At 38.9% G+C, this 26,887-nt stretch overlaps 1 protein-coding gene across 1 annotated transcript in view; it reads right to left on the bottom strand.

Annotated features, from left to right (window-relative positions):
- The window catches only part of suclg2 (succinate-CoA ligase GDP-forming subunit beta), a 312,212-nt gene that overhangs the window by 118,098 nt on the left and 167,227 nt on the right, over positions 1–26,887 (bottom strand). Inside the window, exons 4-7 of the mRNA XM_060835682.1 lie at positions 25,701–25,791; positions 25,298–25,450; positions 24,843–24,932; positions 19,972–20,068 (exon numbers count right to left, since the gene is read on the bottom strand). Coding sequence (XP_060691665.1) covers positions 19,972–20,068; positions 24,843–24,932; positions 25,298–25,450; positions 25,701–25,791 — 431 coding nt within the window. The remainder of the gene's footprint in view (positions 1–19,971; positions 20,069–24,842; positions 24,933–25,297; positions 25,451–25,700; positions 25,792–26,887) is intronic.

Here is a 26,887-nt window from a genome sequence, read left to right on the forward strand (position 1 = left end):
GAAGTATTTCTGACAGACAGTATTTCTACATAAACCAATAATGCAAATTTAGCTTACATTTCTCTAATTTTACAAAAGGGAAACCCAGTTTGACAAATTTATTAGAGTTTTTTTGAGGGTACATTTGTTGCTGTAGATAAAGGAGAATCAGTAAGTGTAATTTATTTGGATTTCCTAAAAGCATCTGATAAGGGCCATACAAAAGGATGATAGGCAAAATTGGAGCTCATCGAGTTGGGTAACATATTAGCATTGTTAAAGGATTGGTTAATGGATTGGGATTAAAGAGTAGGCATAATGGATCATTCCAAGTTTGCAGGATATGATTATTGAAGTGCTGGAAGTGTCAAGATGTCAGCTATTTAAAACAAAGTAATGACACGGATTAAGAGATGGCGGGTAATGTATCTAAGTTTGTTGATGCTTTGGAAGTTCCAGGTTCAAACTCCATATGTTCCAGGTGTGTCATAACATTTCTGAACAGGTTGATTAAGGATGTTTTTCAATTTATGTAGAAATACAAACTGTGACGAGACAGAGGCTACAAAGAAGTGGAATACAGGAATAAAGGAGTCTTGCCGTATATGCACAGGAGTGTTATTACAAGAAGATTTAAATACAGGCTTAAAAAAAACGGCTACAAATGCACAGGGCTTTCATGAAGCCAAATCTTTCTGCATTTGCGGTCTCCAAGTTTAACTAATGACACATCTCAACTGGAGGTAGTACATCGAAGGTTCTGTAGATCGGTCCTGTTAACAAAAGAGTTGGCCTTGATGAGATGAGGGAAAACTTAAGATATAGTATCTGAAACTTCGGAGAATGAAAGGCAGTGTCATGGAAGCACACAAGATTCTGACAGGGCTTAACAGGGTAGACACAAATTGTTTTGCTGGTTATGCAATCTAATAAAACCAGAGACAAGCTCAGGACAAGGGGCCAATGGATTAAGAATGAGATTAGCAGAAATTATTAAATGCAAAGGATTACGTATCTTTGGAATGATCTACCCTAAGGATTATGGATACTCCATCATTGAATATATTCAAAGGCTGGGATATATAGATTTTGGATCGCTCAGGTAAACCAGTGATGGAGGGAGCAGTGGAGTCAGTACAATTGAAGCCAGAGATCAGGCTATGATTTCAACAAACTGTATGGTCTGCTCCGGCTCGTTTTCTTTTTGGATTCTTGCATACTATAATCACAATAAAATGAATAATAGATACAATAAAGGAAAGCTTGAAAATTGTTGTTATTGAAATTCAGCATAGAGAATTAAAGCTAAAAACACAATTTCCAAATTCCACTATACTGAATCCATTCCATACCTTTATTTATAATTCCTTCTCCCTGTTAAATAAGAATAAATTATAGAGACATACATGAATATTAATGAAGAAATTACTTGATCAACAAAAGCAATATTATAATGCTTTTTAATAGCTAATAGAATTATACTTGTACTTAATAGGTATATCAAAAAAGAAGCAAGCTACATCCATGCAGATTTACAACAGCTCCAGGTCTGATAATCTGAACAACTAATGCAACACTTCTAAGCAGTGAATTCTGACAGCTATAATCCTTTGATCTAACAGCTTTCATTCAGGATCTGAGTGTTGAAGCAAAGTACAAAAGACAAGATATCTAGTTAGAGGATCACTTCCAATTCCTGAAGTAAGATTCACAATTTATCTCCCAAAGGGCAAGGATGATTAGAGGTGGAAAACACAGATTTTTGTGAGGGAAATTGTCTCTCTCAAGCTTGACTGAGTTTTTGAGCAAGTAACCAAAACAATTGATGAGGGCTGAGGGGTAGACGTTATTTACTTGGACTTCAGTAAAGCCTTTGATCAGCATAGTAGTCTAATTATTAAAGTTGGATCAAATGGAGTTCAGGGTGAGCTTGCCAACTGGATACAAAATTGGCTTTCCGGTAGGCAACAGAGTATGGTGGTGGAGAGCTGTTTTTTGGATTGGAGGCCAATGACCGGTGATGTTCCATAGGGATCTGTACGGAGTCCACTTTTGTTTGTCATTTATACAAATGATTCAGATGAGACCATAGACTTGCAGATGACACCAAAATTAGTGACATAGTGGTGAAGAAGGTTATCTAAGATTACAGAGAGATCTTAAACAATTGGGTAAATTGGCTGAGAAGTGACAGATTGATTTTAATTTGAATAAATATGAGTTATTGCATTTTGGTAAAGCACACACTGGGAAGGATTTATACAATTAATGGTAAGGTTGTGGGAGTATTGTGGAACAGACAGATCTAGCAGTTCAGATGCATAATTCTTTAAAATTTACATTACAGTTAGACAGGTTGTTTAAGGTGGTGTTTGTTACACTTGCCTTCCTCACTCAGACCTTTGAGTATAGGAGTTGGAGCTGTACATGATTTGGAGATGCCGGTGTTGGACTGGGGTGTGCAAAGTTAAAAACAAACACACACCAAGTTATAGTCCAACAGGTTTAATTGGAAGCACACTAGCTTTCGGAGCGACGCTCCTTCATCAGGAGATTGTCTGGAGCGTCGCTCCAAAAGCTAGTGTGCTTCCAATTAAACCTGTTCGACTATAACCTGGTGTTGTGTGATTTTTAACTTTGAGCTGTACAAGATGTTGGTGAGGCTACTGTGTGGAGTTCTGGTCGCCCTGTTATCCGAAGGATATTGCTAAACTGGGGAGAGTTCAGAAAATAGTTACCAGGATGTTGCCAGGAATGGAAGGTTTGAGGAATAAAGATTGACTGTGACTTTTCTCACTGGAGTATGGGAGGTTAAGGGGTGACCTTATAGAGATTTTTTAAATCATGAAAGGCACAGATGAGGTGAATAGCAAAGGTGTTTTCTCTCAGGTGGGGAGTTGTAAATTATGCAGCATATTTTTAAGGTGAGGGGAGAGTAATTTAAAAAGGGCATTAGGGCCACCTATTTTTATGTAGAGTGATTAGTGTGCAATAAGTTGCCAGAGAAAGAGGGTGAATGAAGTACAGTCACAACATTTAAAAGATATTTGGGTAAGTTCATGAATCGGGAAGTTTTGGAGGGAAATGTCCATATGCAGGCAGGTGGGACTAGTTTACACTGGGAACATGGTCAACGTGGATCCAATTGGACCAAAGGGTCTGTTTCCATGTGCCTCGGTGGTGGGCAAGCTGTTGGAGGGAATCCTGAGGGACAGGATGTACATGTATTTGGAAAGGCAAGGACTGATTAGGGATAGTCAACATGGCTTTGTGCGTGGGAAATCATGTCTCACAAACTTGATCCGAGTTTTTTGAACAAGTAACAAAGAAGATTGATGAGGGCAGAGCAGTAGATATAACCTATATGGACTTCAGTAAGGCATTTGACAAGGTTCCCCATGGGAGACTGATTAGCAAGGTTAGATCTCATGGAATACAAGGAGAACTAGCCATTTGGATACAGAACTGGCTCAAAGGTAGAAGACAGAGAGTGGTGGTGGAGGGTTGTTTTTCAGACTAGAGACCTGTGACCAGTGGAGTGCCACAAGGATCGGTGCTGGGCCCTCTACTTTTTGTTATTTACATATTTGGATGCGAGCATAAGAGGTACACAATTAATAAGTTTGCAGATGACACCAAAATTGGAGGTGTAGTGGACAGCGAAGAGAGTTAATTCAGATTACAACAGGATCTGGACCAGATGGGCCAATGGGCTGAGAAGTGGCAGACGGCGCTTAATTCAGATAAATGCGAGGTGCTGCATTTTGGGACAGCAAATCTTAGCAGGACTTATACACTTAATGGTAAGGTCCAAGGGAGTGTTGCTGAACAAAGAGACCTTGGAGTGCAGGTTCATAGCTCCTTGAAAGTGGAGTCACAGGTAGATAGGATAGCGAAGAAGGTGTTTGGTATGCTTTCCTTTATTGGTCAGAGTATTGAGTACAGGAGTTGGGAGGTCATGTTGCGGCTGTACAGGTCATTGGTTAGGCCACTGTTGGAATATTGCGCGCAGTTCTGGTCTCCTTCCTATCAGAAAGATGTTGTGAAACTTGAAAGGGTTCAGAAAAGATTTACAAGGATGTTGCCAGGGTTGGAGGATTTGAGCTACAGGAAAAGGTTGAACAGGCTGGGGCTGTTTTACCTGGAGCGTCAGAGGCTTAGGGGTGACCTTATAGAGATTTACAAAATTATGAGGGGCATGGATAGGATAAATAGGCAAAGTCTTTTCACTGGGGTCAGGGAGCCCAGAACTAGAGGGCATAGGTTTAGGGTGAGAGGGGAAAGATATAAAAGAGACCTATGGGGCAACATTTTCACGCAGAGGGTCATAAGTGTATGGAATGAGCTGCCAGAGGATGTGGTGGAGGCTGGTACAATTGCAACATTTAAGAGGCATTTGGATGGGTATATGAATAGGAAGGGTTTGGAGGGATATGGGATGGGTGCTGGCAGTTGGGACTAGATTGGGTTGGGATATCTGGTCGGCATGGACGAGTTGGACCAAAGGGTCTGTTTCCATGCTATACATCTCTATGACTCTAAGATAATACTATTTTTAACATCTGTGGTGCAAAGTTATGTTTTTCTCCAGAGGCATGGTGGCACAGTGGTTAGCAGTACTGCCTCACAGCGCCAGAGACCTGGGTTCAATTCCCACCTCAGACGACTGACTGTTTGGAGTTTGCACATTCTCCCTGTGTCTGGATGGGTTTCCTCTGGGTGCTCCGGTTTCCTACCACAGTCCAAAAATGTGCAGGTTGGGTGAATTGGCCATGCTAAATTGCCCATAGTGTTAGGTGAAGGGGTAAATGTAGGGGAATGGGTCTGGGTGGGTTGTGCTTTGGCGGGTCGGTGTGGACTTGCTGGGCCGAAGGTCCTGTTTCCACACTGTAAGTAATCTAATCTAATCAAAGCATAGAAAGAAACACCTTGTAATTTTGTTAACCATGCAATGGGAAATATTGAGCGACCAATGTTTTCTCACCAAGTAAATTCAAAGTCCAATACAAAGAATGACTCCCAATTGTCACTCACCTAGAAGATAATTACGAACAAATAATTTACCTCATAATACCACGACTTGACTGTATCGTATTCAGCAAGAGCAGACACAATTGCTGATGTTGATGAGCATAACGTAATTCTTGTTATGTGTTTGGCTGATATCTTTGAGAGGTTTAGCACATTAATCTCCAGTGTACAGCATAGTAAAGCATGTGCAGAACACTGACCATAGAAAAAGGCCATTCAGCTCAACCGCTTTGTACCGATGTCATTCCCCAGAGTGTTCTTCCACCCCTCTCTACTGCACAGAGTAATATAATATTCTACTCCTTACTCCTTCATGTCTTCTGGCATCTCCTTAAGTCTATCAATGCTCTTAACCTCCACCACACCTCAAGATGGCAAGTGTTACATTATCACTCCTTCGATAAAGGAAGTTTCTCGGATTTGTTGGTGACCATCTTAGATATTTGGGAGATAGGGAAAAGGAAGTCAGAGGAAGAGAGTAAGAGATTTATACAAATAGAAATAATGGGCAAGAGTTACCTAATGTATGGTGGGTGAATTTCAAACAAAGATGCATACAGAAGACACAACAAATTCGGAGACATTTGTGACAGACCAAATATAGAAGGAATGGTAGCATTAGTTGGAGAGGAACTGATAACAGCAAGAGACTGAAAACAGTTATTGATCCAAATTGACAGATGTACGATTATTGCAATAACAACGGCAATTGCAAGGGAAGTAAACCTGCCATTAAAAACAACGATTATAACTGCCCCACTTTGTAGCTCCATTAAACACCGTTAAAATATTTTCAATGGTAGTGAATTGAAGAATGGAAGTGTCAGACAATTAAGTGAATTTGCCACCAAACACTTAACATTAAATGTTGCAAACTTCCTATTTCAAATTCATCAGAAAAGCCAATTTCAATAATTGATTTAAAGATATTATCTAACAAGGATTAGACATGTGAATCTTGCAGGAAGCCCAATATTAGCAACATAATGTGCAAACAGCAACAACACTCCTCAATCAGAAAGCCGAGATCTGGGAGGATTGCACAAGTTGAATGATATACAAGATGTGCAAAATCATTTTGATCCTTGCCTGCTCCATAATTCTCTCTCCAGACTATACATGGTAAATTTGATGGAACCTAAAACAGACAAGGAAGTTCTTTAAATCATATTCTTTGATGTTTCTGTAAGGTTCTCTCTCACTTTTCCAAACCCAAGAATATAGGTCCCATCTCCTTTATCTGATCTCATAGGACAATTCCACTAACCCAGGTATCAGTCTGGTAACCTGTGCTGCACTTCTTCTATAGCAACCATATTCTTCCTTGACAAGAGATGACACTACTGCAGGGGTGGCCTAACAAGTGTTCTATACGACTGAAGCAAGACTTCTTTGCTCCTGAGCTTAAATCCCCTTGCAACAAAGGTTAATACATCGTTTGCCTTCTGAACTGTTTGCTGTACTTAAAATTTGGCTTTCATCTTCAAAAATGTGATACTATCGTAATGCATGCATGAAACACGGTAAGCAAATTCCATGACATTGATTCCTAGTTTTGATGTATTTCATAAAATATATAATTTGAGTCCATATGGCTTTATTTATTCCAGATGGTTCTGCCAAAGCCAGTTGACAGGTAGCTACTTCAGGCTCATGTTTTTGACTTTTAAAAACCATTTTAGTTCATGGATAACCTCAAATATAACAATCAGGTGATGTAAGTTAAAAACTTGATAATTTATTTTCACTACTATTGTAACAAATTCAACTAACAAATAAACTTTAACTAAGACTGATGGGGGAGATCCTACCATCATTCTTAGAGGGGTATTGGCTGGAGCAAGGAGCTCCACTATGGCTCTAGCAGTGCACACTGAAGTCATTGTATAAACTTCTCTGCACATTTCCCATTCGTGTTTGTTATACATTCACTAATGCCTGCAACAAATATCTGACATTATGTTTTACCACAAAAGTGTACGCATGTGCTACAGATGCCAGTTAGTCAAAACAGCATCTGCAATGTCCTAACGATTCAATTTAATTCAATTTTGAAGCATAGTTGAGCACTGAAGAATGAACTGTTTCTCAGGCGGTCAGGAAAGGAAAATCAGAAATAGTTGCATAAAGTATGCAAGCTGTCAGACACCTCATTTTTCTGGCATTTTGTAATTTGTATTTTTTTTATTCAAACCGGAATCAGTGTATCTCTCTCCCTTTTGCCTGCACATTTCGCAACAAAATGCTAATTTCCAAAAATAGTATCAATCGACTTATTTGTGTGACAGCACAGAAAGCGGATGTTGTAAACTTCATGGCAGTACAATGATATTCTATCATGTTCGATTCATTTGCCATTTCAGGATAAGTGCCCTCAAGGAATTATCGTGGATCCTTTATTGCATAGACAGGAATTTCAATCATCGGAAGATTTTGCCAGGATAAGTAGTGAAGAACCTTTCTCACTTGCAAGTTTATCTTCATATTGTGGTGTTAGAACACTCTCTTGGAAAGGTTGTGCAAATGAGATGGTCTGTAGAGGTGCGCAAAACATTAATGGAGCTATAATACGTGACTACAATTGCAACCAATACATTGACTTGCAATTATCACCTGAAGGCACTGAACCACAAAAATTTCAAACTGACTTATTAAAGTGACTGGTAAATGTAAGAGCACAATATGTAAAGTTGACTCTTAAGACGTAAACATGCCCATGCAAATTTATAGCCAACTTATTCAAATATTTCAGAATTAAAATGAAACATGTAAATGATGTATCTTCTTAAGAATTTGGGTAGTAACAGTGCAAATCTCACACTTAATCAGAAACATGAGAAGAGCCACGAGCTAAACTTAAAAAAACACTCAAGCCAGTTCTACTGAAAAGAACCCTTTTTGAATATCAATTAACAGAATTGCTTGCCCAAGTCTCAACAAGTTGTGATAAGAAGTGCTTTTTAAATACAAATGTTCCAGCACAATGACAGTTATTTTAAAGTCTAATTATTCCTGCTGCTATTTATAGGTTTTTGTTTTGTTTTTATCTTCCACATTGCTTTCTTCACATTTATTAGGATTACTTGTTTATCTTTTCAAATGTGAAACTTTTTTTGTAAACGCCTGTCTGATCAGCCAGAAAGGCGAAAGTGAGGATTGCAGGTGCTGCAGATCAGAGTCGAGAGTGTGGTGCTGGAAAAGCAAAGCAGGTCAGGCAGCATCGGAGGAGCAGGGAAATCAATGTTTAGGGCAAAAGCCCTTCATCAGGAATGAGACTGGGAAACTCAGGGGTGGAGAGATAAATGGGAGGGGGTGTGGGGCTGGAGGGGAAGGTAGCTGAGAGTGCAATAGGTGGATGTGAGTGGCGGTAATGGTGATAGATCGAAGGGGAGGATGGAGTGGATAAATGCGAAGGAAGATGGACAGGTAGGACAAGTCATGAGGATAGTACTGAGGTGGAAGGTTAGAACTGGAGTAAGATGAGGAAACTGGTGAAATCCACATTGATGCCATGGAGTTGGAGGGTCCCGAGGCAGAAGATGAGGCATTCTTCCTCCAGGTGTCGGGTGGTAAGGGAATGGCGATGGAGCAGGCCCAGGACCTGCATGTCCTCGGCACAGTGGGAAGGGGAGTTGAAGTGTTCGGCCATGGGACGATGGGGTTGGTTGGTGCAGGTGTCTCAGAGATATTCTCTTAAGCGCTCTGCAATTAGGCGTCCTGTCTCCCCGTTGTAGAGGAGACCGCATTGGGAGCAACTGATACAGTAAATGACGTGTGGAAGTGTAGGTGAAACTTTGATGGCTGTGAAAGGCTCTTGTGGGGCCTTGGACGGAGGTGAGGAGGGGAGGTGTGGGCGCAGGTTAAGCACTTTCTGCGGTGGCAGAGGAAGGGACCGGAAGAGGAGGATGGGTTGTTGGGGGGTGCGGACCAAACGAGGTACTTGCAGAGCGCTTCAGGGAACATCTCTGGGATACCCGCACCAATCAACCCCACCGCTCTGTGGCCGAACACTTCAACTCCCCCTCCCACTCTGCCGAGAACATGCAGGTCCTGTGCCTGCTCCATCGCCACTTGGTTCCCACCCAATGCCTGGAGGAAGAACATCTCATCTTCCGCCTCAGGACCCTCCAACCCCATGGCATCAATGTGAATTTCACCAGTGCCATCATTTCTTCTCCCCCCACCTTATCCCAGTTCCAACCTTCCAGCTCAGCACTGCACTCATGACCTGTCCTACCTGTCCATCTTCTTTCCCACCTATCCACTCCAACCTCCCCTCTGACCTATCACCATTACCCCCACCTCCATCCACCTATCTCACTCTCAGCTACCTTCCCCCAGCCTCATCCCCCTCTCATTTATCTCTCCACCCCCGAGGCTCCCAGTCTTATTCCTGATGAAGGGCTTTTGCCCGAAAAGTCAATTTTCCTGCTCCTCGGATGCTGCCTGACCTGCAGTGCTTGATCAGACATAAAGCTTATTTCTTTGTATAGAGATGTACAGCACGTAAACAGACCCTTCGGTCTAACTCGTCCGTGCCAACCTGATATCCTTAATTAATCCATTCACATTTGTCAGCACTTTTATCTGTTCAGGGTTAGAAGGCCAAATTTCTTTCCTTCTTACAATTCTATTTGAAGACATCATATTTGAACAGTCAGTCAGAAAGCCCAGCAGCATATTAATCTCACATATGCTTCAAATTACTCAGGAATGAATTGTCAAATCCAACTTCTGTACACAACCAAGCTAAATTGATTAGTGTAGTTCTTTTTCAGTGCACTTGTAGGATTTAAATTATATTAGGTAGTATCCAGTGACTATCTTAAATGCTCAAACTCAAATTGGATTTTGCAACTGATCAATATGCAGGATAATAGCTCCAAAAGTAATTGTGCTTCTTCAACATACTTGAGGAGGGCAGGGCTGACAAACTATTTAGTAACAGGTTGGACAGTTAAGTTTTTTTGTTAAATTGTGCTCGACATCATAAAATTCTGATCTATTTCTTCACAATATAGATCTTTCAACAGTTTAATTCTTTATCTGTGTTTAATGGGTATAATTATCATCCAGGTTTGCATTAATGAAAATAGGAATTAGTGTGTTTCTGAAACAATTTAATTACAAATATAAAATTTCATGATAGTAAAAATTGTGGAGCAATTGTAAAAATACATTATCCATGATATTGCACAAAATACTGGGGATTTACTGGTCCCAATTCAATTCAACCTGTAACAAATAATTTAGAGTGCTTTTCCAAAGACACAAAAATTAAATAACAGAAATAAATTAGAAGTGCAACTTGGCTTTACATTAGTTTGAATGGTGGCAAGTTACAAAAACGTCATAAGCTATTGCAGATCTTTATGACAGAAAAGATGTTAACTAGCACATAACTTGGTCAATACAAGCATTTGGAAATGACGACAGATCACTTAACGTTGTGTAATCCACACAGTACTGATGTTCTAAACATCATTCTTAATAATGAAATCTCACTTCCTCAACTTGGCAGTCAGGCATATTTAAATCAGTTTATCAATGTAGAACACTGTAGGAGAAGTTGTATATTTAAAGAGAACACAGCAGACACAGAAAGTCAAATACTAAAAAACCCCACAATAATCTGAAAAGGCAATTATGTAGAAAGGGCAAAGGGAGAAGCAGTGAAATCCAGGGAATTTGAGCCTCAGTGCAAACCAATCTATCAACATCCGTCAGATAAATAGATATGCAGGAAATGAATTGCTGATTGATTTGAAATCAAAAATCCATCTGCTAAATAGAATTGAGATTTCAATTGAGCAAAGGTAGATGAATATATCTAAAATTGGAAATTGAAATACCAATTTCTCTACTGGAACTCTGAGTGGAGATACAATCCAGTCACTAACTATAATCTAGACATTACTGTCAAGTAATACATCAATAAACACATTAAGAATTGTAACAAGAGAACAAGCTGTATGTGAAGATTACTGTGTTTAGAGCTTGGTGGATAACGGGACCATCTCAGATTGCCACATCTGCAGGAAATGTCTCTAACTTGAGACATTCCAGATGAGCAACCTTAAGTTGAGGGCAATGTGACATCCTAAACAGTGAAGCCTGGAGCACTAGCGGTTTAGAGAGAGGTATCACAGCCTTCAGAGATCTGTAGTGATTTGTCACTGCTCATATGGATTTGCTCTAGTTAACATTTATTCTGCCAATTCATTGTTGACTATCTAAATAAATTGTCTGGAATTTTTTTTATATACATTGTATTGAATTTGACATCAGTGAAATATCACCCATTTTTGTACTATATAAATGCAAAAAGCATTGTCTTTAATGTTGCATTTCTGGCTGGTAAAGTAACAGAAACAATGTTGTTAGCGTTCCTTGGTTGGAATATAAACTAATTCATTCATAAGGTAGGCAAAGTTGGCAAGGGGAAATTTGTTGTGATTTCTTGAACTGAGTAATTTGCAAAGGGCAGTGACCACACTGATGTGGATCAAAAATCAAAGAAAGGACAGGACAGATAAGGATGGAAATCCCTTGCTAAAGCACATTAGAGAACCAGATGAGTCTTTACAACAATTTACAGTAGTTATCACACTGCTATTACAGAGATTAGTTTGCTACATATATGAATGGAATTTAAATGGCACCAGCTGATATGTGGGACTTAAATCGATAACCCCTAGAATATTAGCCTGGACCTCTGGATTATCTGTACAGTGCCAGTTCAAATATGTCACCATCCCAGACCCTCACCTCAAAACTTTGAAAGGGATATTATTTCTGGTAAGGTTTCTCCAAACTATACACAACATTGAGGATAGCTTAGACTGCATGAAAGGGAAGATCAATCAGGAGAACCAGAGAAGGCAGAAGAGAAATTCATACAGATGCTGGCCTTATAAAACAGACGAGGTATTTGCAACTTGAGGAGAAAGAGTACGGTGGAAGGGAGGACTACTAATACCACAAAATATAAGAGCATAATTAGGCCATTCGGCCCATCAATTCTGCTCTGCTATTGAAGCATCGTTAACATGCTCTCAACCTCATTCTCTTGCATTCGTGAACAATATCTTAAATATACTTCATGACTTGGCCTCTACAGTCTTCTGTAGCAATGTGTTCCACAGATTCATCACCTTTTGGCTGAAGAAATTCCTCATCTCAGTTCTAAAGCTCTTCGGCCCTTCACTCTGAGGCTGTACCCTTGAATCCTACTCGTGGAAGCAGCTTCTCCATGTTTGCTCAATCCAGGCCTCTCAATATCCTGTAAGCTTCAATGAAATCCACCCTCCCACCCCCCATCCTTCTAGACTTCTGAGTAACTTGAAGCATATGTGAGATTAATATGCTGCTGGGCTTTCTGACTAACTGTTCAAATGTGATGTCTTCAAATAGAATTGTAAAGAAGAAGAAATTTGGCTTTCTAACCCTGAACAGATTTCTTCTGAAGATTTATTCTGCTATAAGAAAGAACAAGCCCTCTGGCAGATCAGACAGGCAAAAAAAAAGTTCTCATTTGAAATGTTCAACAACTAACCCTCATAAAGCGAAGACAGCAATATGGAAAGATAAAACAGAAAGAAATTAAACTGATAACTATCACAGGAATAATATTATTCTCCACTGTTGAGAGGCAGTTTCTGCTACAACCACCACACATGAAGTTGCCAAATGATGTTGCAGATTGTCAATTTTGATGTTGGTATTGGGTGCCAAATTGTTGTAGCCATTGCTTTACCAATGTGGTAAGTGTATGCAAGCCGATAGGAATTGTTGACAGCTCTCTCTTTCACCAGCTGATGACTCCCAAATCCAAATGGGCACTCATGTCATGCATCTAACCATCTTTGAAACTGAGCCTTAAGTTTCCTACTAGTCACCTGGATCCAACTATTTCACTGTATGGAAAGCATGCAGGTAAGTGACTACCTTCCATCTTGTGGCTCCACCCAATCTACTAAAGCTACCTTGATTTGATTAACACCAACATACAGAGCAATACTATTTAAGAGGACAGTTTTTGTTGTGCTTAACAAGACTATGGGAAAAAAACTAACTGCCAATCAAGTTCCCCAGCCTCATGTTTTTTTTTCTTTATATGACATCCACATTGTGAATTCTTGACATCTAACTTATCCAGTTACATAGGAAAATGAATATGAAAGTGGCTAGTTATGGTGTAAATAGGCCTTTTAACAAGCTATAATCCCTCTTAATTGGCATATAGCTGTTATCTAGTGAGAAATTTGTCTTGCAGCTCTGCAAATGCATAAAAGATGCAGGAACTTGTTGTTCCTGACATCAAGACAGGCCTTATTAGACTTCTCACCCTATTGTGTCATAAGCCTCACCGTAGTCCACTTAGCTAAGACCCCGATAAGATTCCACCTATTATCTTTCATTTTTATTCATTTATTAATGGTTGTATGCAGGTTTAATTTGACTGCTCATTTGAATGATAATTTCCTTGGAAACTTATTCCTTTTCCACTGTGTGATCTGTGCTCTGTGCAGGTGGTGAGTTTATATCTTCCTGATTGACCTCCTGCAGTTTCTCTGTTTGAGCTTATGTGCTTGTGGTTGCAACAGTACATCTAGTTTCACATATAGCATTGAGGTTGCTCTACACAAGTCTGAAGTTGCCATTTGAGCTGACTCTTGTTGAGTGTATCGCAGCGTTGCACCCTGACTGAATCTCCAATGCTCAATTCTAGCAATGAATTGGTGGGCATGTCAAAATAAAAGTTGCTTTTCTGCTATTTTATCGACACTGTCACTTCACTGTTTTCTGTTAACCTATCCAAAAGGTAAATTTGGGACTTTGTGTATTTGATAACATTTTTAACTTTTATTATGACTATGGAAATAGAGGGCAGACTACTTCATATGCCTTCAGTAGATGTGTTTATCTACTTGAGGATTGGTTTATATACAGTTGAAATGGATCTGTACAATTTGCTTACAACTCCTTTGGAGATTTTCATTGCCATCTTAGTCTTGCCATTTGATTAGACATAGTGCAGAAATGATGTCCAATAATGAATTTCCCAAACAACTATGAAGTGGCTGAACTCTTCACTTGTAAACTGAGGGCTATCATTACAATGCCAGGAATGATGTAATGGCTGAATGTGTGCTTTTGGCATACTATAATCTCAATGTTACTTCCTGAAGTTCACCCTCCAGTAGTCAGAATATAGTCTACAATAATGAGATAGTCATCTCTTGTGACAGTGAAGAGTTCTATTTCCGATTTTATCATGGTCTGGGGTGTCACATGTGATCTCTAAATTACATGGTTTGGTCCTCATTACAAGCACTACCTTGTTCTCAATTTCACTGCCCAGGTTTTTCTCTTCTCATGCCTTCCTCAAACTCGACTCAATTCTTAAATGACATGTACGACGATACTATGGCTTTAAGGGGTGCATTTTGTCCTGGTTAATATATTGGAGAGGTTTTAATACAAAGGTGAAGAGCTATCTATTTGAATCCAATAAAGTAAACAGCTTGTGAGGCCTTTTTTTTGAACGGTTGGAATAATAGAAGCAGCCCGAATGGATGTGGATAAGCTCCCACAAAACTAGGGTTTTTAGTTTAAGTTTTTCAGCAGCAGTTGCTGGGGTCTTGAAGCTGGGTTTGGAACTGCTGTATATTTCTGTTTATTACTATCATTTTCTCTTGATTTTCTTTTCTTCCTGGACTTGAGAATTACCTTCGAGATAATCTACTTTTCAGAATTTGCCTTTGCTCAGGATGTTACTATATTGGAAGAGTTACTGTTTAATAGTTAAATAGTCTATTATAATGCTGTTTTCCAAGAGTTAAGTTATTCCTATTTCTTTTTTATGTTGCATTTTAAATATATTGTATGAATAAAGTGTGTTTTGCTTCAAATGTGGTAGTTTAACTAATTGAATTGCATCTGAATACAGCGCTTGGCACCTGCCTTTAAAATAAGAAAATGTTAGGGTCTGGGTTTTTTCTTAATATACTTTGAGGGGGTTTGGTCCAGAACACATGCATGGATGTGCTTCAGAATCTCTCCTTTCAACGCCTTTATCTCTATCCTCTTTCTTCAAAGGAGTATTGCTGTTGACCACAAACAAAGGAATGTTGCTGATATGCTATGTCCAGATGTTGTCTCTGTAACCAGAGCAACACTCTTTGCAGACATTTTGAAGTAGACAGAAGCAGCTCAAGGAAAATCTTTTGAAAAAGTGGTTGAATTCAACTGTCACTTTGTCTCTTCCAAGTAGATAATGATTAAAGTGTTCAGAAGCATACACAGCTGGCAGGCACTCCTTCTCAATCGAATCAAAGTATTGTGCCATTTGTTATAAAGCTCTGGATATAAATGGAATCAATTATCCTTGCTGTATTATGGTTGTTCCAAGTCATTGGGATCATACTGAAGGATGACTTCATCATTTATGTAATTGTATTTCAGCACTGGCACTGCTTAATTTTAGTGATTACTGCCTCTTGATCCATTCACAAATACCACTCCACATTCTTGGCACTTAGCTGACTTAACGGCTGACAATCCAGTGAGAGAATGGGCAGAAGTTTTGCTAAATGGTTAAAGAATCTTACAAATTATTGCATTGCTTTTGGATCTGTTGGTCACTGCTTCTCATTCGATCTGGAAGATTTAATGCTATCACAGTATCACTACTTTCATTATAAGGAGTATGGCTTTGGATAGCAGGTCAGCAATGTGCAATTGACTGGTGTATATCTGACATTGTACACTGACTTGATGCTCTCCTTCTGTAGTCATAATTCCAATAGTCACAAACTATTTTTCACCTATCAACTGACTGAACTAATCTTTGGTATGATGTAGTGTGATTAACCAGAATCTTTGGGTGATATCTCTTATAGTGGCTACCAAATCTGCTTAGGAGCTTCTTTCTATGCAGATACCCGAATGCCAAATTATTTAGATTCTTTCAGTGAGAATACTGATTTGCCATGCTGGCCATGACTTCTTTCTGTTGAAATATCCTCAATATCCTGTTGAAATGTTCTGCTCTTTCAGCCTTTAATGTCAATCAGCAAAATGCAAGACTTGGTCTATTCTGATGTGAACGTACTTTAGCTATTAATTTTCTACATTTAGTGTTTCTGTATATGCTGATTGTTTTCCCGAAAGTACGTTTAGCTTCTCTCAGTAGACATGTTTGCAATGAAAAATTGTTTGTCCTATCCAATCCTGGCTTTAACATGATCATCTTTTGGTCGTGAAAAGGCACAGGATTATGAGCTACGTTTTTAGATTAGACTTACAGTGTGGAAACAGGCCCTTCGGCCCAACAAGTCCACACCGACCCGCCAAAGCGAAACCCACCCATACCCCTACATTTACCCCTTACCTAACACTACGGGCAATTTAGCATGGCCAATTCACCTGACCCACACATCTTCGGACTGTGGGAGGAAACCGGAGCACCCGGAGGAAACCCACGCTGACACGGGGAGAACGTGCAAACTCCACACAGTCAGTCGCCTGAGTCGGGAATTGAACCCAGGTCTCAGGCGCTGTGAGGCAGCAGTGCTAACCACTGTGCCACCGTGCCGCCCACTACGTTGATAGTCACATATGGATCAATGGATTTTTCTTTCACCTTGCGCTTTAATATCAAACACATACAATTCAAAAATTACATTTAGTTGGTGTTCAAAGGTTGCCTTCAAGGCTTTCATGATTTCTGCATTCTGTTTCTCTGTTCTTCAAAGAGGTTTGGGGTGGCAGGAATACACTTTGAAACTCTATCTCTTTAACACCAATAAGAGTGTGGCTACTTGTAACTGCTGACTTCTTAAGAACATCTGTCACAATTTCATGATTTCATCTCTGCACATGAAAAAAAACTAACAGTTCTGATTCATATCACCTTTCATTGTGAACAGCACCAAGAGAGAAATTGTCTTACCAAATGCTGCAGCTGTGGCCTGCTTTTTTACTTCCTGTCTCTGGCTTCTGGTGGGAGCTTTCACCACTCTGAACATTGCTGAGATTGTGTTAGTAGATATATTTCTAATCACTTCTTCAACACTCAATGTCAGCTTCACTTCAAAACTAGTTCATCCAGTCGAAGTTGTCTATTTTGTATCCTTCACTGAACTGGCTGCAAAATGCCAACCATCACTGTTCATGGTAGCAATCACATGACTATGGCAAACCAGGAAGCACATGAGCACAGTACTGCCTTTCTATCTCAAAAGCCACAAGTTTAAATGGCCAAGGATGAATTAATCATAAATATAATAGCAATTTATTCAAGCTCTGAACAAACGTGTACTTTAAGACTGGAGGTAGTCAGGTAGGAGTAAAATTAGAAACAGGTAAAAGGAGCTGATTCTGAAGTAAGATACATTTGTGGCAAAAACAGAACATTTACGGTGTGTGAAAGAAACATACCATTCACCTGAGATTCTGGAATCATTAAATGCATACATTTGTGGAATAAATTTATTTATACAGTTGGGGGATGCCTATTCCCTACCATTATGCTCAAAATTGTTGGTGAAAACATTCATCATGAAATACTTCTCTCATTCAAGAAGAGTTAAAATTGTTATTTAAGTTAACAAATGGTGGAAGCACTTTTTTCCCCAACATAAGCTTTATAAAAGTAAAAGTTCAATTTCTTTTGGGAAAGAATGAACACCACCCAGAGCCCTTCCTGACACTGTTAGGTACAAAACAAAATGATTGAATGGTCAATATTTTAAACAGTGAACAAAAAAATCTACCAGTAAATCTCAACCTTTTGAATACAATGACTATCACATTCTTCATGAAGATGAAACAGAACAGAGGAAAATAGCATGGATGATTTATTTTGAAAATACATTTTTTTTAATAGAAGGTTAAGAATAAGAGTTTATGGAATAAACCCCTTCATATTCTGGGCCTTCTAAAGTAGGCCCACTTGACACTGCTGGACTGCATGCAGCAGAAAACAATGTGCAATTTCCAAGAGGGAAGCTAAGTTCCTCAAAAGTGCTCATTTTCTAACAATAATTCAAACAAAACTCAAGTTGTTTTTATACATCAAAAGCAAATTATTTTGCCTTAACTACAATGTTAGAATGATTACCAGTGTTAATGCCACCTCATTATATTCATTTAGACAATATTCCTCTTGTAAGTTGGGCACAGAGGTTGAATTAACCAAAGTGAATTGTTTGCAAAAGTTAAGCAAGCAGAAGAAATACTGAGCAGTACAAATTTTAGCTCCAAAAACAACAGACAGTTAAAAGGGCTTTGAAAATTTGCAACCTGCTTCTTTAGTGGGTATTGTTTCCTTCAAATTCCCTTTTTTTGACTGAATGATGCACAGAGGGAATCACCACAAAAACAATGTTTATTCTGGCTAATTAGCAGTTTAGATTAGATTAGATTAGTTACAGTGTGGAAACAGGCCCTTCGGCCCAACAAGTCCACACCGACCCGCCGAAGCGCAACCCACCCAGACCCATTCCCCACATTTACCCCTTCTACTAACACTATGGGCAATTTATCGTAGCCAATTCACCTAGCCTGCTAATTTTTGGATGGTGGGAGGAAACCGGAGCACCCGGAGGAAACCCATGCAGGCACGGGGAGAATGTGCAAACTCCACAGACAGTTGCCTGAGGCGGGAATTGAACCCAGGTCTCTGGCGCTGTGAAGCAGCAGTGCTAACCACTGTGCCACCATGCTGCCATTGAAGGGGAAAAATAAACATTATCTTCTTCTGGTGTTCAGGACAGGGGCAGCAAGAAGTGGTGAATGGAGTTGCAAACAGAAGAGTTAGGCAAGCAAGTGAGAAAGATGGTGAGCAGGAAGCAAATCAGGGAACAAGTAATCAAAAATGGTGTCCATCAGGTTAAAGGCACTCAGTGTCTGGAAACAGGGACTAATGAGAGCCACATCTCTGCTGTTAATGCTGATCCCTAAAACCTCTTGCCCCAAGGCCCACAGAAACAATTGACATGTACATGCAATTCTCATTGGTATTCGTCTTTAATATTATTTAGCTCTCATACTAAATGCTTTCCAAAACAGCTCTCAGATTTTAAATATCGAACTGGTTGACTTTGTAATAATAAATGCTCTCATGTAGGTGGTGGTGCAGGAGATGGGAGAGAAATATCCTTGAATGGAACCAGTGACAAACAGCGAAAGAGGCAACAGAAGAAGATAAGTTATTGAGGAAGAAAGCACAGAAAACCAGTCTGGTTAGGGAGGTGGATTACAAAGAAAGGAAGACCCTAGTAAGTGAGAGAAAAAAACATTTGGATATGCTAATGAACAAATAGAGTGTTGTTGGTAGAAAAGACTAGTTGAAGAAAGAGGTCATTTCTGCCTTAGCTGACAAAAGGGAGAGTAGAAAAACAGATCAATAATTCTCCAAGTTTTACCAAATAATCATCAGCTTGATCTACCCCTGTAGATGTCAGGCTGGTTTACTGCAATTGATGATTTTCATTTTGAAAAAACAAAGAACAGTGTTGGATAAGCAATTTAAAATCACTAGTCTTCACAGGGCTTACGCAGAAAGTTGCTGCATCTAAACAAGCTTGTACAGTTCCCAGTGGTTATTTCTCCTTTCATTGCTGTATAGAAAAGAAACTTTACTGACAGAAAACCCGCTTTATTTCTTTATCAGACCAAGACTGGCAAATCAGGTTTATCCACTGCGATCATTAGAGAATTCAGCTTCTTTAACTCTGGGCGGCGTGGTCTTATCTTATAATTACAAAGTCAGAAGAGAATGAACACACACGTTTAGTTACTCAGGGTATTTGTTCACAGCCAATGAAACCTTCATTATTCAGTGCTGTAATTGCATTGGCATAAGCAAACCATTGTTTGCACGTATGTATTTGCTAATTACTTCTTTTAGTGTGTACACAAAAGCAAAACGCGTGCATTTCTTTCTATCCTCACCTTGTCCATCTGGTGTTTCACCAAAGGGATTCACTTCTACCTGGGTGGCATCAACTTTTAAAAATAGACGATACAGTTTCTTAATCTCTTCTGCAGCCTATTTAATGAAAGGAAATTCAATTAATTAACAGTGTGCAAAGGTGAACAGAGGCACTGTTTTGAAACCTGTAGAAAATTGTACAAATCGATATGGAAACAAAGTTAGTTCTACTTGAAATATTACAACAGATTTCTTTTAAATCAACGTAAATAGTTCTACTCAGATTCAGAGATAAATATGGATAAAATAATGAAGAGAACCATTTCTGGTTATCCCCCACCCATTTCTAATAAAGCAATACAATGGGCTGAGAAGTGGCAGATGGAGTTTAATTCAGATAAATGTGAGGTGCTGCATTTTGGGAAAGCAAATCTTAGCAGGACTTATATACTTAATGGTAAGGTCCTAGGGAGTGTTGCTGAACAACGAGATCGTGGAGTGCAAGTCCACAGTTCCTTGAAAGTGGAGTTGCAGGTAGATAGGATAGTGAAGAAGGCGTTTGATATGCTTTCCTTTGTTGGTCAGAGTATTGAGTACAGGAGTTGGGAGGTCATGTTGCGGCTGTACAGGACTTTGGTTAGGCCACTGTTGGAATATTGCATGCAATACTGGTCTCCTTCCCATCGGAAAGATGTTGTGAAACTTGAAAGGGTTCAGAAAAGATTTACAAGGATGTTGCCAGGATTGGAGGATTTGAGCTATAGGGGGGAGGCTGAACAGGCTAGGGCTGTTTTACCTGGAGCATCGGAGGCAGAGGGGTGACCTTATACAGGTTTACAAAATTATGAGGAGCATGGATAGGATAAATAGGCAAAACCTTTTGCCTAGGGTCGGGGAGTCCACAGCTCGAGGACATACGTTTAGGGTGAGAGGGGGAAAAATATGAAAAAGACCTACAGGGCAACGTTTTCACACAGAGGGTGGTACGTGTATGGAATGAGCTGCCAGAGGAAGTGGTGGACACTGGTACAATTAAGAGGCATTTGGATGGGTATATGAATAGGAAGGGTTTGGATGGATATGGGTTGGGTGCTGGCAGGTGGGACTAGATTGGGTTGGGATGAGATATCTGGTCGGCATGGACAGGTTGGACCAAAGGGTCTGTTTCCATGTTGTACATCTCTACGACTCTATGGCTCTAATACAAGGTAATTAATAAAACCGAATAGCTGTGGTCCCCTAATTCTTAGGGAAGGCTGTTTTCTTGTTATTTGTAACTAGACGCAAGAAGCTAAAAGCATAGTTGCTACAAGCTACCAAACTACACAATATTAAGATCTACATGGATGTTCAGATACATGCCCAGACATGAAAGTCTCTCATATACAAAGAAATTGCTGAAGAAACCCAGCAGGTCTGACAGCACTTGTGGAGAGAAAACAGAATTAAGTTTTGAGTCTAGTGATCCTTCAGAACTGATGGTAGCTAGGAAATGTATATATACTAAAGGCAATGGGTGGGAAGGGGTCTGAGAGCGATGTGTGATAGGTGGAAACACAGTCCATGGGAAGAGAAAGACAGTTAGACAGAGCAACAGATAAATAAATTGTAAGCCTGGAAGAAAGAAAGGCTAATAATAAGGACCATTTGTGAAAATGCTTGGCTGTGCTGAAAGCAGCTCATGTCATGTGTTATGAGATGAGCCGTTAAGGAAGATTTGTTCTGTAATATTTCTATTGAAAGCAAGTGTAAACTTGGAGCCGAGCTGTCTGCACTGAGTCAGGCTAGGTTTGGCTTTTTGTTAAGTTGGAACAAAAGAAGTTGCATGAAAAGGTGAGGGTCAAAGCTTCCACAGAATCAGGGCTTTAGTTGAACTTTCAGTAGCTTTTAGGATTTGGAAACTGCTATACATCTCTCCCTGCTACAGCAAAATGCTCGCATTCTCTCTTGATGCTCTTTCTTCTTGGAGTGGAGAGCTGCATACATGACAATCTATTTTACTGAAATTGCCTTTGCCATGTGTGTGTTTATGGATGTTCCTATATTGGAACAGTTGCTGTTTAATAATCTATTATTCCGTTACATTTTCCAATAGAGTTAAGTTTTTCCAATTCTTCTTTCATTTTTCTGTATGTTAACTATAGTGTAAGAATAAAGTGTTTTGCTTCAAGCTCGACCCATCGATTTGCACTCAAACACAATGCCTTACACATACCTTTAAAAATAAGAACAAATCTGGATCTAGGCTTTCTTCTTAAAATATTTTGAGGGGATTTGGTCTGGCCCACAACACATGACAGGGCCTGGGGTGTCGGAGTGATTAAAGGACATGTAGGAGTGTGCTCAGATTCTAAAAGTATTGAACTCAATAGTGAATCATGAAGACTGCAGGGTCCTTCAACGGAAAATTAAAAGCTGTTCTTCCAGCTTGCGTGGAGCTTCACTGGAGCATTGCAGCAAACCCAATACAGAACTGTTGGCCAGGAAACATGGCACTGTATTGAAGTAGCAGACAACCAATGTCATTTTCGTGGACAGAACATAGTTGTTCCGCAAATTGGTCACCCGGTCTGTGTTTCATCTCCCCAATGTAGAGATGACCATATTGTGAACTCTCAACTGTGACAAAAATCTGCTTGAGAATGTGCTGGTAGGTCTTCTATCTGTCAACATCATGGGTCAGTGTAGTGTAATTTTATTTATTATTTATCCATTAAAAGCATTTTTGTTGTACTTAACTACTTAATCTGCTGTTGAAAATATGATTATCAGCAAATTTCAGTGTCTCAGATTTAAAGTTCTGTTCTACAGACCCAGAACAGAGTTAAGAAAACACCTCTAAAGCTAAAAATCACACAACACCTGATTAGAGTGGAATACACAGTTGAAACTACTGTGTACTCCACAATGACCTGATGAAGGAGCAGCACTCCAAAGGCTAGTGCTTCCAATTAAACCTGTAGGGATTATAACCTGGTGTTGTGTGATTTTTAACACAGGCATCTCCAAATCATGACCTCTAAAGCTACAATAATTCTGAACTCCTAAATTCATGACAAGGTTCTGGGAATATGATAGCTCTTCTAAATATCAATAATACATCTGTCTACCTGGTAGAACCTAAAAAGGCGGATTACGGCCAATTCTCAACAACTCAAATCCAGATTGATTTAGCATCATCAGCTGTCAGAAATTCAGATTTATCAATAGGAAATCCAGTGAACATGAGAAGACACTACATTTTATCTTTTATTCCATACCTTTTTACCAACAGTTTTCTTTTATAAAAATCTCTGTACAGTTTAGCTTGTTCGTGCTGTATAAGTGTGGCTGGTGTGTGGGATTAACAAGATAGAGGTTTGATTCCAGATCATACATAAGGCGCTAATCAGTAATTGTCACTTGCTTTAAGAATAAGATTTTTATAATAAACAATTTTAAAAGAATTTGTTATAATAGCCTACTGGATATTATTTTTATTCTAATTATTATAGAAGAAAGGAATTAGCTATTTCAATAATCGAATCAACAATTTATACAGTGCGATGAGTAATGTAGTGGGATTTGATTGTCAGTGCATTCTCCTGTCACAGTCATAACACTTGCAATAGTCTAAGATTGAGCTAGTCTGTTTGTAACCTTGGTGTCACATATAAACATAAGATGAGTTTCCAACCTCATCTGTCACTAAGACCACCCTCCATGTAACGTTGCCCTGACTTCACCCTGTCAATGTTCATCTGCCATTGATACTCTCATCTGTGCCTAAATACCTCCAACCTGGCTGCTCAGTAAAATCCAGGCATTTCAGAAATTATACCCTCCCATAACATGAGATTATAAAAAAACTCAGCTTCATGCCACAACTTGTAGCCGGTCCCATTCATCTATTAACTTGTCCTTGCTGACTTACAACGGTTTCCAGTCAAGCAAGATTAGCCAATGTGCCTAACAGTTGCCTATGCCCCAAGTTCTCAATATTCTTTCCTACATTTCACCTCATTTTTCCTCCACCAAGATGATCCTCTTTAGCCAAACTTTTGGCCATTAAACTTAACATATCCTCACATGGCTCAGCGTCATACTTTGTTTCATAATGCTCTAGTGAAGCATTTTGAAACATGTAGTTACATTAAAATATGCTATTATTTAAGTTGTTGTATTGAATGATGTTTAAAAATGTACCTACTATTATTTGTGCACTTAAGAAATTGCATGCAATTTGAACAGCCTTCAGTACAATCACTAGAACGTACAATTTCAAGTTTTAAGGCATGGTCAAATTTGTAGGAGAGAACTAATCTAGTAATTTAAAACTTTAAGTAGTATAAAAGATAGTGAAAGCATACGGGTTTTTAATACGTATCCCATTTTTAACTTTTCCCAAACCTTTTCACTGATTCAGTTGATTGAGTTGGAATCCGAAAACAAATTAGCAGAATTAAGTTCCACACTTCCAGAGCATAATTTGTTTCTGCTTTGCTAAAGCAATTTGTGCAACTCAAGTTACTGAACATTACGAAAGTATTTAATAAGCTGCAATAAAAAAATGACAACAGAAAGTTACAAATTATTTGAAAGAACATGTAAATGTATGTTTTGTCACACAAATGCATAAAAAGATTAAAACAGGATAATAAAGCAAAGTTATTTTTTTGTAGATTTCAAAAGATGTAGTTTTTAAAAATGAGACAAAATGTTTTATAAGACAGTTAACATTAGACACAGCTCCAATTAACTTGAGCTAGATTCAGCAAATGCCTGTCTCACAATTGTATATTTTACCTTCCTCTTAAGAACAGCTTTATTTTCAATCAGAGCAGCATACCCAGAAATATAATAATTCCTTTCTACTCAAGGGACATGTATGTAGACAACTGTCACTCTTTACCTGTTGCTGCAGTGGACCTTTAAATCCTATATTGGTCGCCATTCGAAGTGCTTGATCTTCTTTAACCCCCTCAAAGATATCAATGATCTCCTGAGAGATAAAGCCAATAGGATAAGTTGAATAAAAAATGTTTGAACATTTCAAGATCCTTAGAAAGAAGAATAGATATCTCATAAATGGGAAGCTACTGCTCAATGTGTATGTTAATCGTTTGTGTTTAAAGCAGATTAAAACAACTTTGGTAAAAATTTTAAATATTTTAAAATGTTTTTGTACGCCATGCTGACAAGACAAAATAGCATTTTTAAATTTAATTTCTATGTAATTGGCACAAAATAAATATCTGTCCCATTCAAAGATTTTAACAATCCTTTGCGAAATTCCACATGAATAACCACAATTTAATTTCTAGCATATAGTATAGGTTCTATTATCACTTTCTTTTTCCAACATACCTTAAATATCAACTCGGGTTTGGTGGCTGCGACTTCCTCAATATCCATTCCTCCCTGTGGGCTGCCAACTATAACTGGTCCATTGAAGGCTCTATCCATCAGAATAGCTAGATATGTTTCTCTGCAAATATCCAAGGCTTCTGCCACCATTACCTTCATAGTAAAATCAATTAGAGATTTAGTTACCCAAGCAGCATTGCAATTTGGCTATTGATCCTAATGGTTTTTGTTTTATTCTGATATCAGACAGTAATTATTTAATCCCTCAACAATCAATTTATTGTTTAACTAATAATACACTCAAACCCACGATTACATTCCTCAAATATATTTAACTCACTGTTGGCAAATTATGATATTACAACATAAATCTATTTATTTTCATTTTCTCCCGACCCCTCACCTTGTTAACTTTGACACCGTCCTTTGTTGTCTGCTTTGTAATGAGGTTGTATCCAAGCATTTGTTTTGCCAGCTTCCCCACTTCATCAGGGCTGCAGAAACACATGCAAAAACATAAAACCTTTTCCTTACTTTAGCTTGTCTATTTTACCAATTTCTCCGAAAACCTAATCTTCCAGATAACCTAATATTCAGGCCTAACCAAACAACATAATGCTAACACTAAAAGCAGTGTCCAACTTGACAAATCTCAGAATGAAGAAGCTGAGAAACAATATAGGAACACCCTTATCCACTGCCACAAACAGTCTAAGTTTTTAATTTCGATAAAATATGTCATGCTCCACGCAACACTGTAATACTGTAGCACAGATGACTACCACTAGAAGTCACAAGTGAGCTATGCTCTAGAGGCAATAGTTTGGCACCACCACTGCTAATTTAGTCCACAGCCGTCAACTCCCAAAAGACTATTTTCTGCTGATCTTGAACCAAAGAAAGCAGCATGAATTGACTGTACTACTTTATAGTTTTTATACATTTTGAATGATCTGAATTCCAAGGTATAGTGAGAGACAGACATAGAAAGAAACAAATACATTTAAGTTGGAAAATTGATGTTTTTAATTGCTAAGCAACATCATGAAACAGTGAATGGTCGAATAAATGTATAATGCTTGCTGATTTGAAAGTTGACAGAGAAGCAAGCTGGTATTGAAGGAAAGAACTTGAATTCAAAGCCTATTTTTCATGATCAATGGACATGCCAAATGTGGCACAGCAAATTAAGTTCTTTGGAACTTAACAGATTTGTTGCTAGCAAGCAACAATTTGATTGCAGATAGTCAACATGGTTTCGTCAAGTGCAGGTCATGTCTCACAAACCTCACAGAGTTTTTTGAGATGGTGACCAAGCACGTGGATGAGGGTAGGACAGTTGGCGTGGTGCACATGGACTTCAGTAAAGCCTTGAATAACGCTCCACATAGTAGGCTGTTGGAGAAAATGCAGAGGAAGAGATTGAGAGTGATTTAGCAGTTTGCATTAGAAACTGGCTTTCTGAAAGAAGGCAGTTAGTAGTGGTTGATGGAAAATATTCAGCCTAGAGTCCGGTTACTAGTGGTGTGCCACAAGGATCTGTTTTGGGACAAATGCTTGGATACAACCTCATTACAAAGCAGACAACAA

The sequence above is a fragment of the Hemiscyllium ocellatum genome, chromosome 14 (assembly GCF_020745735.1).
Source record: "Hemiscyllium ocellatum isolate sHemOce1 chromosome 14, sHemOce1.pat.X.cur, whole genome shotgun sequence".
Classification (NCBI taxonomy): domain Eukaryota; kingdom Metazoa; phylum Chordata; class Chondrichthyes; order Orectolobiformes; family Hemiscylliidae; genus Hemiscyllium; species Hemiscyllium ocellatum.